Source organism: Giraffa tippelskirchi, chromosome 3 (assembly GCF_054371585.1).
Source record: "Giraffa tippelskirchi isolate mGirTip1 chromosome 3, T2T-mGirTip1v1.2.pri, whole genome shotgun sequence".
Lineage (NCBI taxonomy): Eukaryota > Metazoa > Chordata > Mammalia > Artiodactyla > Giraffidae > Giraffa > Giraffa tippelskirchi.
In genome coordinates, this window is record NC_137277.1 from 87,184,089 (window position 1) to 87,197,527 (window position 13,439).

The 13,439-nt window shown below is 37.0% G+C and overlaps 2 protein-coding genes across 20 annotated transcripts in view; one reads left to right on the forward strand and one right to left on the reverse strand.

Moving 5' to 3' along the window:
- DCAF17 (DDB1 and CUL4 associated factor 17) overlaps positions 1-9,940 on the reverse strand; it is a 31,862-nt gene extending 21,922 nt beyond the window's left edge. For 2 of the 7 annotated variants that reach the window (XM_081577816.1, XM_081577813.1), the window contains exons 1-6: positions 8,681-9,181; positions 8,139-8,242; positions 5,301-5,391; positions 2,598-2,734; positions 1,770-1,848; positions 472-561 (exon numbers count right to left, since the gene is read on the reverse strand). In XM_081577816.1, coding sequence (XP_081433942.1) covers positions 472-561; positions 1,770-1,848; positions 2,598-2,734; positions 5,301-5,391; positions 8,139-8,242; positions 8,681-8,806 — 627 coding nt within the window. In that variant the 5' untranslated portion in view covers positions 8,807-9,181. Of the gene's footprint in view, positions 1-471; positions 562-1,769; positions 1,849-2,597; positions 2,735-5,300; positions 5,392-8,138; positions 8,243-8,680; positions 9,182-9,319 lie in introns of those variants that run through there. The other 5 variants (XM_081577820.1, XM_081577818.1, XM_081577817.1 and 2 more) reach the window with 5 other exon arrangements.
- Positions 8,880-13,439, forward strand: part of METTL8 (methyltransferase 8, tRNA N3-cytidine) — an 80,033-nt gene continuing 75,473 nt past the window's right edge. For 12 of the 13 annotated variants that reach the window (XM_081577832.1, XM_081577828.1, XM_081577823.1 and 9 more), the window contains exon 1: positions 9,364-9,622. The gene's annotated coding sequence lies outside the window, so the exon portion shown is untranslated. Of the gene's footprint in view, positions 9,089-9,363; positions 9,623-13,439 lie in introns of those variants that run through there. The other variant, XM_081577825.1, reaches the window with a different exon arrangement.

A 13,439-nucleotide genomic window follows, 5' to 3' on the forward strand; every position in this document is an offset into this window, starting at 1 on the left:
AGAATAAATAGAAACAATTTATGACTACATTCCTGTTGTAGACTGTAATAAGTATACATAATTACTTAATCCACAAGCACAAAGAGAACAATTACGCTTCATGAGTTGTGCTTTTTGTCATCTCTTAAAAGGATAATTATGGTTTGCTTTGTTTTTGACTAGCCCATGACTTTCTACTCCCTGATTCTTGTTCCCCACTTTGTAAAGAAGGATTTGTGTAATTCAAATGTATTTTCGAATAATGAATGCCAAAATAAAGTAGCCACTCTCCTTTAAAATTTGGTTTAATCTCTGGAGTCAAATGTAAGTTCAAATTCCAGTTTCTCCATTTACTGCCTTTAGGATTTGGGCAGCTGCTTTCAACTTCCTAATTAAAAACTTCACCAAATACCTAATAAAAAATTAAACAATAATATTACATCTTAATGTCAAAAAATTAATATTATAATTAAATCAGAAATGAGTTCTTACCTTTTTATTGATCTCCAGAATCCCTATGAGTGAAAAAGGTAGCACATGGAACACTGCAAGGTACAGCAAAACAGGCTGTTGAATGCCTGCCTAAAAGGAAAGACTAAAATCACAGACAGCTCTCAAGAATATATTAAAACCACCATTTTCCTAGTGGTTACCAGTGGGTAACAGGAACGGGCAAGGGATAATACAAGAATTAGGGCATTAAGAGGTACAAACTACTATGTATAAAACAAGCTACAAGGATATACTGTACAACACAAGGAATAACCCAGTATTTTATCATAACTATAGATGGAGTATGGGCTTCCCAGGTGGCACTAGAGGTAAAGAATCTGCCTGCCAATGCAGGAGACATAAGAGACGCAGGTTAAATCCTTGGGTGGGAAAGATCCCCTCCAGTATTCTTGCCAGGAGAATCCTATAGACAGAGGCCCCTGCGGGGCTAACAGTTTATGGGATCACAAACAATCAGACACAACTGAGTGTTTGAACACATAAATGGAGTATAACCTTGAAAAATCATGAATCATTATATTGTACATCTATAATACTGTACAACTATACTTCTATGAAAAATTAAATTTTTAATTAAAAAAATAAAAACACTTTATTTTCATGAATTGAAAACCACCCTCTATCAAATTGAAAAGTTACTTAAACAGGAAAGCCTACATGTTCAAAATACGTCCACTACACCTTTAGCCCTTCAGACGCTACAAAATACACATACACACAAAAATCTATTAAAGCAAGCATAACAGTAAGCATTTCTTAACAACACAATATATTTTGTAAAAAACATACTTTATATACTATATAACAAAACGTGTGTATGTACTATGTAATAGATCATGTTATAATATAAATTAATATATTGGATTATAATATATTATACCACAATTTAATTTATATTATAAATTGGAATTCTAATCATCAAGAGCCTAATCAAAAGACACAGCATTATCATGGTCATGTCATTCAGCATTATACTAACATGGCTAAATGAAATAGAAAAAATATCAACAGTTAAAACTTGAGTGATTTCTCTGCTTGAAGAAGGTAGCTTTTTACTTTGAAGAATAAGGTTTAGTGAATATTTTTCTGCTATGGAAGGGAAAGTAATCTGTTGTACTTCCCCAAAGTGGCTTAAAGAGAATATTTTATATTTGTGGTAAACAACTTTGATAGCATGCTTCAGAAATCAAAGATCATTAGTTCTCTCATAACAAATTTTCAGAAAAGTTCCTCTGGAAACAAATTCTTTATTTTACTGAATTTTTAAAGATGTCTACCTGCCGGGCCAATGTTGAACCTTTGTTCTGAGCTGACTTGACAGCAATGACTTCTTGAGGAGTGTCCCAGCTCAAGTATCTTTTAAAAGAATAGAGAGAAGTTTACTCATTTGGGTGAGTTTCCTTATACTTCAAATCAAAATATAATAGATATTTTATAAGTGAACAGTTTTTCAGTGACTTAAATTATAAAAGTAATTCATTTAAAACAATAAACAATTAAAAGAATTCCCTGAAGATCCTCATATGCATTTATTCCTATTAATATATATATATAGTTTTAATCCTTCTGGAGTCTCAATGAATAAAAATTGTGCTTGATCTGTCGATATTCAAAACTTACAAAACCAAAAACCATTCCTGATGTAAAACAGAAGTTACAAAAAACATTAAAAATGTTACACTCACATTTTGCATGCTTACATTCATTCTAAGAATTTACATCTAATGTATAAAACTATGAGTTTATAAGTAACAGTTCTTAGATTATACTAGGTAGGTAATTTAACTGCAACAGATTAGATTTCAGAAAAATCTACCAAAAAATATATCCCACATAAAAAATACTATTTGTAAAAAGTAAATTTTTTTAAAAAAGGGTATCTGACAACTACTCGAGGTTAGTTACTTATGAGGAATACAAAGATAAATGACAAAGGGTCTCCATCCTTAGATCTTCAAAAGCAGTCATGAGGAGAGATAAACAGATTTATAAACTGAGATCCACATACACAATGGAAAACTTAAAAAAAAAATCTTGAAATATCGTAGGCCATAAGTCTCAATTTTTCACAATCAAATTTTAAACAGTAGGGTCACAGTCAATACCTGAATTTGCAATATGAAGCAAGATATATTTTCTCAAGGACTTTTCCCGTAGTTGCTGATATACGAAGGAGCCAATTATGAGCAGTCAGTGCTATGAGTGAGGATTTATAATCTGATGGACTGGGAAGCATTTCTCCCTTAAAAGAGATAAAGCTGAAACTGCTTGATCATGAACAATCTACAGTAATCCATATCCAAAGAAAACAGCTAAACAAATAGTCAAACAAGTAAATTTTAAAAAGAAGTATTAATGCAAAAATAAATAAGCTGAGGAAAGATTAAAATTGTGAGAAATGATTTTCATTATTAATTTATTAAGTCAGCTTATTCACATGGAGTGCTTAAGCAGTACCTGAAATAATTATTTTTTCATTTAGTCGCCAAAATTGTGCCTCTTTTGTGATCCCATGGACCGTAGCCTGCTAGGCTCCTCTTTCCACGGGATTTTCCAGGCAAGAATACTGGATGGGTTGCCATTTCCTTCTCCAGAAATAATTATTATTTATTAATTATTAATCATTAAGTATTCAACAAATGTTAGCCAATCATCATAATAACAACAGTAATACAAGTAATACTTAAGATGCTGCTAAGATAACAATAACATTTCTTAAAACCAAGTATAACATTAGATAGCATAAGCAATTAAGAGTCATTTCCTAGAACAGATGTTTCTTTATTCCAAGACTTGTTTTCCAATTGATAGAAGTTAAAATGGGAAAAAAGCAATTTATCCCACTAGTCACTGTGGCTCTACTCTAACTCCAAATGGAAAGCTAACATCCAGAATCACAGCAGCCAAAGAAGAACAGAGATGGACCCATTTTTAAAGATAATCCCTGACTCCAATGAACTACCCTACAAAAGGGCACATCTGCCACTGAGGAGCTGCCTTAGGGTGGAAGTCTAACGCAGGAAGAGAAAGAGAAGCCAAAGGTTCTACTTTGATTTGTAGAATAAAAAGGAAGTTCAAAGATGAAAGTTAAGAATAGAGAAGTTAAAATTAATTTAATATTACTGAGGCTGAAAAGTGAATAGAAAAGAATGCAGGCACATTTATTTTACTTATATGCCTTAAGATTTGTCTCCTCTTTCAAATGTTAGTGAAAGAAACAAGATTTTTGTGTGTGTTTGTTTCCTGGTTGTGTGTGTGTGTTTAAACTTATTAGCTACTTAAGTCTTACACTGAAATCATAGGCAATGATGTAAATTTTTTTATTCTTTGATGTCTTACGTAAGTATTATCTCAAGGAATTTTTAAAGTTTTAAAAAATGTATCACCTATATCTTGCCTATTAAAAAAAAAAATTAGGTAGCAAACGTAATAGGTTTGAGCTCTTTTCCTAAACTAAAAGTTGTATTTTACACACTGTCTCAGAAGAGAAGGGTGCTAGTTTAAATTTAGTTTCACAATCAGTATATTAACAACAATACTATATGCTTTGTTGTTTTTCTCAATGGAAAATCTTGGTTCACTTCAAATAAGAAGAATAAAATGTTCAAAGAGAAGTGAGATTAGGAATTAGGTTACTAGAAACTTTATTTTTGTAAAGATTGCTCTAAATTTTTGTTGCTTTGCATTGATGTCTTTCAAAATTTTTCTCAATTAAGAAATTTGTCATCCTCTTCCCCTCATCAATGAAAGTGGATTAGGCTTTAGATGTTGGGGGCACAATAGTTATTTTTAACTTTCAATAAAGATTTGGGGAAGAAAATGTAGATTTAAAGCTTCTTATTTTTAAAAAGGAAACTTCGATGAAAAGAGAGTAACTGTCAAGGGAAAACTACAATTTTATGTACAAACAAGTCTTTTTTTTTTTTCTTTAAAGAATTTTAACAATAAATGCAAAGCATAGTCTGTTAACTTTAGACATTATTTTTGGTCATATATTCTATTTTTCCTAAAAAACAAAACAGCCAGATTGAAAGACTGGATTAACTTGTTGCAGTACTCCTTAAATGTTTCTTACAACACTGATCCAATGGAAAATTAATATTTAGAACTATAACTAAAAATAGGAAGTTCTATGATCAAAAGAGTTGGGAAAATGGTTTGACAATAACCATGCACCTTAGTATTGTTATAGGTATTAACAGTATTAAAGGCTCTGTGAAGTAATTCTACAAATAAATTTATTTCCTAACTCCTCTAGCAAGGATAAGATGTTAATATCTTATGAAGAAAATGTTCTGAAAAATACACACAGGGGCAATACGGATCTGATGGAATGAGCTTATCTATTATTTTATTTTTCATTTTTATCTTACTATTTCCTAAGAAGATTAATAGAGGAAACCCATAAGAATCCACTTTCAGAGTCATGAAACATAACTGCTGCCCTAAATATTTTATTGTCTCAATATATTAAGTAGAATAATCTCTTAAACACTGAGAATAACTACAAACTAGCTTATATTGCTTATGAAACCTTTAATCAGTTTATAACATTTTCTAGTTTTCAAGATTTAAAAATGGTATTAAAAGTTAAAAGTATATTCATAGCATTAACATATAATTTTTTAAGACAGAAATTATTTCATGAGGAAAAATAAAAATAAAAAATATGTTCTCTTTTTGCTTTCTTAAGGTTTAAGATTCACTATGATACTTAAACTTTTTATTTCTTTACACAATATATTAACAATAAGCAGTTCTTCTAGACTGCAAATGCTTTAGAAACATGCTACAAAAGCAAATCTTACCACTGGGCATTCCCATAATAAAGCATCTTCTATTTTTTCTGATTTGGAACATTTTGGCATTTCATAAAGTTTTCGTGGCTCTGATGCAACACTGGGGGGAAAAAAGATTATTCTTCTTCATAAATAAGATAGTGTTTGCTAGGATTTCAGCAATTTTTTTAATTCAGAGATTTGGAACACCAAAAATACAACTTGCTGCTTTGCTTTCCTCTTCTTTAATGTCAACATTATTTTTTAATCACAACATTCATAATACACATTCATAGAAAAATATCAAACATGTAATAAGTTATAATAGGACAAACTATCCAATATTAATATTTTGGTTCAGTTATTAATATTTTGGCTCATTTCACTCTACTTTTTCTTTATACACTTATACCCACCTGCAGATCATTTTCCAAAATTAGAGCATATTGAATTGTTTCTTTACCTTTTAACATTTACTACCAATATCTCTGTTGAATTCCACCTTCATAATCTGTTATTCTAACATTGTGAAATGAAAATTAGGTAAAGAGTTCCTTTCTTTCAAGATGAGAACTAGTAGATGAAGAAGATAAAAAAGGAAACTTCCCAAACCAGAAAGAAAAAAGAATTAAAAAAAAAAGAACATAACATCTAAGGACTGTGGGATAATTAGAAAATGTGTAATGTACACATAATGAGAATATCAGAAGAAGAAGAAAGAGAACAAAACAAATGTGGGAGCTATCAAACCAATTATATCAAGGATCACTTTAAATGTGAATGGTCTAAAATACACCTGTCAGAAGACAAACTGATAGAGTGAATAAAAAACAAGACCTGAATATATGTTATATATAAGTAACCCACTTTAAATAAAAAAACACAGATATATTAAAAGCAAAGAGATGGAGAAAGATAAACCATGCAAATACTAACTTAAAAAAAAAAAGAAAGCAAGCTGGAATAGCCATATTAATTTCAGACAAAGTAGACTTCCGCACTGAAAATTATCAGGGATAAAGAGAAGAATTATATAATGTGTATGCATCTAACAACATAATGTCAAAATATTGAGACAAAAATGATAGAATACAAGGAGAAACAGACAAATCCACCATTATAGTTAGAGACTTCAAAACAACCTGTCAGTATCTGAGATACTGACAAGTTAAGTCAGTAAGGATATAGTTGAACTGACCGGTACTGACAATCAGCTGGCTCAAACTGACATCTTTAGACTACTTCAGCAACAATACATTCTCCTCAAGCCCATGGGAAGAGTTCACCATGACAGACTACACTCTGGGTCATAAAGTACTAGAATTTAAAAGACTAGAAAAAAATATAAAATATGGTCTCAGACCACAATGGATTTAGGTTAGATACTAACCTAACAGATAGCTGTAAAATCTCAAAATATTTGGAGCTTAAATGAAACATTTCTAATTAACACAGGGGTCTGGCTTAGTGGTAAAGAATCCACCTGCCAATGAAGGAGACGCAGGTTTGATCCTTGGGTAGGGAAGATCCCCTGGAGTAGGAAATGGCAACCCACTCCAGTATTCTTGCAGAGTTGGATATGGCTGAGCAGACTGAGCAAAACTGAGGGACTGAGCACGCACAAAGAAAAAAGTAGAAAAAAGTTTCGAGAAATTTTAAATCGAATATACAATGTTTCAACATTTGTGAGACGCAGGAAAAACAGCGCTTAGAGGGAAATGTATGGCATTTACTATGTACTTTAGAAAAGGAGAAATGCTTCTGGGCTGGTGAACACATGAAGATTCAGGAAGAGTGACATGCTCAGAGGGCATAGAATCTCTGTGCTCCTTTGCACATACCTTGCCTATGCATCTGTTCCATCTGGCTGTTCCTGTGCTATCAAGTTTTATAATAAACTGGTACTCTACTAAGAACCCAGTCACCAAAAAAAAAATCACACACACACAAAAATCAAGTATTACGTGATTCAATTTTTTTGAAATGTCCACAATGGGTGAACCTATAGAAACAAAGTAGACTAGCAGGTGCATAGGGCTGAGGGTGGTGAAGGTATGATGGTGACAGCTAAAGGGTAGAGTGTTTTGGGATTTTTGTGAGGTAATGAACATGTTCTAAAATTAACTGCAGTGATGGTTGCCTATATGAACCATCAATGGTTCATCAATCATTTTCACTGAATATGAATTTCAAGGATGTAAAAATTGAATTGTATGCTTTAAATGGGTGAATTATTAAGCTGTTAAAAAAGAAAATAACTGTACTTTTTTAGAGGAGCAAACTTAAGTATGGCATGTTTGGAATATGCTTTAAAATATTTAGCAAAGGTATAAAGGAAAAGGAGATGGGGACAGACAAGCAAATGTGGCAAAATCTTGATCCTTTTTGAGTCTAGGTAATGAATGTATCGGGGTTCACTATACTATTTATACCATTTATATATATATATATATATATATATAACACTATATATATTACATGAGCAAGTCTGAAAATTTTCTTTTAAAACAAAAGCAAGTACTTTCAAAACAAAATACAAAAATTCTTCTCTAAAACAGCATCTGATTAGTAGGTACTTGGATCTCCTGACATCTGGTATCCCTTAGGCAGAATAAAATATTACACTGTACTCAGCAATCTGTCATTTTGCCTGCATTATAAATTCTCTTTAAATTGGTATTTACACAGATGAAACCTCAGCCTTTAGGTTTAACAAGATGTTAAATTACATGCATTTTATACCCTACCCTTATTTTGAACTCATTTTTCCATTCTCTGTTCCACTAAGCACTAATGTAGGCATGTGTTTCTATAAAAATTAAAGATCAACAGTCAAATGAATTACATCAAAAATTTTCACCAAGATACCTGCTGACACAGCACCGATAATTGTTAAAATATATTCTTCCTCTCTCATAGGCTATAGGTGATTTGGAATGAGTTGTCCAAACATTCTTAAATTTAGTACTTTCCTGAAAAACACAAGGAATTTTGGTTTAGGAAATAACTCATAAGTTTCTACTGTGCACCAATCTCAAATTGGATATTTAAATTTACAGTTTTCAAAATAACTTCAAGTACGTTCTTAAAAAATAGTGTGTTCAATTCTTTCTCACTCTGCCCTCACATTTGGCTTAAGTGGGGTAATTAATTTTTAGAAAAATTGTTTACAAGATATAAGAAAGTTAAAACTAAAAGCATGTGACAGTTCTGCTAATGGCTATCTACTAATCCCCCAGTTTCACGGCCGGGATCACCCTGCCCATCACTTGCGATCTTCTTAAAAGGGAACTATACTGCATAAAAACTGCACCCAACTGCACCCCAGCAGTAAGCTTGACCCTCCCCTACGCCCCACACCCCCGTCGCCCCGCGGCCCTTCGTTCCCCTTCCGGCCGGCAGGCGGTCACCTGGCACACCAGGGCCCGCAGGATGCCCAGGTTCGTCCTCTGCACCATGCCCGCGTCGCGCGAGAAAAAGCCCAGCGCCCGGCGACTCAGCCGGCCGCACACGTTGGGCTTCTGGCTTGGGCCCATGGAGGCGCGGGCCCGGCGCGGGGCTGGCAGAGCGGAAGAGGGGCGCGCCCCTTACTCCCGCGCCGGGAAGCGGCCACTATCTCCGAACCTCCTGGCCCCAACTCCTCGAGGAGCCCAGAAAAACTGACACCGGCAGCCGGGCCCGGAAGCGCACAGCTGTGGGGCGAGGGAACACAGAGCCGGCGCCGCCGGAGAGCGGAGATTGGGCAGGAAAAGAAACCCCCTTCCGGGCTGGCCCCGCAAACACTCTCCAGCTCCGGACCCAGCTGCAGACACTGCAACGTACTTAACGCGCGGTCTGCTGAAGCCGTTCACTTGCCGGGAAACGTAGTTCCCAGTGTCCGCAGAGGGACCCTGGCTTGTACCCAGAACTACAATCCCCATGAGGCAGCGGGCAACGAGCCCTTGCCCAGGCTCCGCCTCCAACCCGCCGCGGCCCCGCCTCCAACCCGCCGCGGTCCCGCCTCCAACTCGCCGCGGCCCCGCCTCCAACCCGTCACGGCCCCGCCTTACCCCGCCTTACCCCGCCTCTTCTGGCCGGGCGGAGGCTGCGCGGTAGGGTTGGCGTGGCTTTCCGGCTCTGTTCGCGACGCCTGGGGAGGATTGGGTGCTGTGCCGCCGCCTCTTGGTCTCTGTTCCGTGTTCGCTCCGTGCACTCAGGGGTCTGTCCCTTGCCGTCCCTGTACCCCCACGCTTCTCAGTCCCTGACTTTCGCTCTGGGAGCCCTGGCTGGGTGCCGAGAGGGGGGCCGTGTCGTGTGCGACCGCCCCTCCCCCCCACTCCCCCACACAAGGCAGCGTCCTGTGAAAAAGAAAGGTACGCCCTCGGCTTTCCCCTCAGTCATAACGTTGGATGTTGTGGATGGTTAAACATTTTGGGTCCTTGAACACTCTGCTTTGTAATTACGAGTTAGTGGTGAAAATGCTGGCATTTCTAGAGGCCCGCCCCTCCGTGGCCCGTGGAGACTCAGGCTGGTTTTGCGATAATTGATGCATTTTCCTTCCTCTCGCCTTTTCCCCCTCCTCTTTATTGGGGAATGAAATGTGAAATATTTACATTGTTGTTAGACTGCCTAAGATGTTTCACGTTGATTCCTCTAAGATAATTTTGTGAGTGGCCCCCCCGGTCGGGTCAAGTTTCCTGTCATAGCCTCAGGGGTTGTGTCACTGAGGATATGCCATTCCCACCACACTAAGTTTTCAGTAAGCATGTCCCAGACGAGACTCATTTCTTTGCCTGTAAGTCCCTTGAGCGTGGTGCCTTTGCGTCTCCTCCGTGGCCTCTTGTTCAGACATGGGCTAGGGTGTGATTGCATCGGACTGACAGGGCAAAAAGTACAGTACTGTGTGAGTGAGCTGTTTTTAAGCGTTTAGGATAAAACTTTTTAACCCGGCTGAGTTTCCTTTGGGCCCTGGGCTTTTGCTGACTTTTCATGACTTATTTACAGCATACTGTGGAGTGCTTTGTATATTTTTAGAGAGCGCTATAATAGTTAATTTGGTAATTCATGAATGCAGCTGTCACTGAGAAAACAGACCCAGAAAAGATAACTGAATTTTCTTTGGCTGAAATGAAATTCAAATCATTGCTGAATTGAATTCATCTTTTTTTTCTCCTTTCCCTTCACCCCCACTTGCTTGTCTTTCAGTGGTCTCATAACCAAGTCACCCAAGGGACTGTTGTCTTAGCTGCCCTCTTTCCCATCACCTTCAACCAAGTGCTTTTGATTCTGTTATCTATCTCCTCTTCATATCCACCCCCCCACAAGTAATTTAGGGCCTCACCATTTTTTCACATTATTATGTTAAGTAGCCTCATCTCTGCCTTACTTAGATACTTTCACTTCCAACCCTCCACACTGCTGCCAGAGTGATTTTTCTAAAGCACAAATCTGTCATTTCCCTATTAAATCTTTCAGTGGCTTCCAGTCACCCAGAGCAGAATTTCTCAAACCTAAGTAGATAACCTAGGATTTTCTATGGTGAACTTAAAATATGTTCAGTACATTAGATATATGCAAATATAAAACTATATAAACTCCTTATGTTGTATCTTTTGAACAACTATAATGCTCAAACAGTTGTACATTAAATGAAGCAAAACTGTGAAACAAATTCTGATGAATGCTTATTCACTGATACCAGTGAGACTGTGTTTGCTGGACCTGTCGTGCTTCACTGTTTTGGGGGGCATAAATTCCTTACAGAAAGACCTGTCCTTACTGCCTGTTGGTTAAGAGATTACCCAGTGACTTCACCTCTTTTCTTATTGAAACCACTGTAAAAACCTTCCTTTGTTCCTTGTGTCAAGATTTCATTTGACCTTCACTTGACAAACATCATTTACATAAAACAGTCTCCATGTCTCTCTTTAACCTGTGCCAATGACAAATAGTCCTGCTTGTTAGCCAGTGCAGTTCTAAACAGAAATGTGATTTGAAATTTTGTGACAGTAATCAATCAAAGGGATGATCCAGAGTATCCTTTTGTTCAAAAAAATTTAGTTTAGCTTTTTATCAAATTGAAAATAAAAAGTATCCTTAGGGAAGTCTCATTATCTTGAGACTACATGTACCAATCCCTCAAGGTCTGTAAGCCTCAGTATAGTATACAGGACACTTGTTATCTGCATCTTGCCCACATTTTCAGCCTCATCTTTGCCCATCCTTCACATTTCCTCCTGTGGTTCTGACATGTTTCCTCCTTGCTCAAGCCAACATTTAAATTTTTCTTTATCTGGAGCTCCCTTCCTCTCCTCTTATCCATTTATCTCAAGACTCATGTCAGGTATCTCAGCTCCTCTCAGACACTTTTCCTGACCCTTCCATCTTAGTGATAACCTTGCCTCTTCTCTCATGTTACTCTGCATTCACTGGCTGTGGCACTATATTAGAATTGTTTGTCTGTCTGCCCAACGTTTGTTTAGAGAGGTCCATTCATTCACTGAACATCCATATGCATTAACCACATTTTAGGCACTGTGCTATGGATGCATATGTATGTTGAATGAATGTTAGTGACTCAGTTGTGTCCAACTCTTTGTGACCCCATGGACTGTAGTCCGCCAGGCTCTGTCCATGGGATTCTCTAGGCAAGAGTACTGGAGTGGGTTGCCATTTCCTTCTCCAAGGGATCTTCCTGACCCAGGGATTAAACCTGTGTCTCCTGCGTTGCAGACGGATTCTTTACACTGAGCCAACAGGGAAACCCAGCCAATAAGAAGAAATAACGTTTAAAAAAAACTTTTATCCCTAACAGTTCTCCCTATAAAGTAGATCTTTTCTTGTTGAAGGTAAAATGGCATAAACCCCTAGCTTAAGATTTGGAAATGACTTCTCTTAATTTGGGGCATAGAACAAACATTAATTCTTTTTTTTCATTCTGTGTCTATATGATGCTTTGAGAATACTTAACCATCCTTGCCATGATACTTTCAAGATGAAGAAGAAGAGATGAGTTCAGAAGTTAATGAAATGCTTTTTGTTCATATATTTTGTTTAAAGAGGGATAATAGAATAAATATATAAAGCACTCTGGTTATTAAACCTAAACATTTGCTCAGAGACAAAAAAAATTTGAACCAAGGCCACAAGAGGTCATTCATTCAACATGTAATTGTTTTCATCTACGAGGTGCTGGGAACAATTTGGGCATAGGGTTTAACTGATCAGAGAACAAGATCCTCCCATGTCCAGGGAGATAGACAGTAAATAGATTTTTTAAATATTTTCAGGTAGTGATAAAGTACTGTGAAGAAGATAAAACAGGGGGATGTGCTTGATAGTGAGTGGTTGGGAGCCCTGCTGTACCCAGAATGGTCAGGAAAGGTCTTTCTGAAGAGTGGAATTTTGAACTGAGCCTTGAATGAGGATGAGCCAATCTGCATAGAACTGAACTTAGAGTAGTTCAGGCAGAGGGATGTTCCAATGCAGGGTCCCCAGGGCAATAACAACGTTGGATTATTCTAAAACTATCAGAAGGCTAGTATGCCTTGTCAGGAGTAAGGAATTTTGGATTTTATTCTGTGGTGAAGGGAAGCCATAGGACACTCTGAAGAAGGAAAGTAACATGATCTAACTTGTTTTAATAAGATCATTGTGGCTATAGTGCAGAGAATAGACTGCAGTGGCATGAGAATGGAAACAGGGAGATGGTGGCTGTTGCACTGGTCTAGATAAGAGATGGTAAATGACCTAGAGTGGTGGGGGAGAGATGGAAAGACGGGAACAGATTCAGGATATATTTATATTAAGAGTAGAATTGACAGGACTTCTGATTATTTGACTTCTGATGATTTGAATATGAAAGGTATTAAATAAAAAATATTAAAGATATTAAATAAAAAGTCAAGTTCAGTTCGGTTCAGTCACTCAGTCATGTCCAATTCTTTGCAACCCCAGCACACCAGGCTTCCCTGTCCATCACCAACTTCCAGAGCTTACTCAAACTCATGTCCATTGAGTTGGTGATGCCATCCAACCATCTCAGTCTCTGTTGTCCCCTTCTCCTCCTGCCTTCAGTATTTCCCAGCATCAGGGTCTTTTCCAGGGAGTCAGTTCTTCACATCAAGTGGCCAGAGTATTGGAGTTTCAGCTTCAGCAAGCAGAACGACAAATAAACATAAACCACAAATA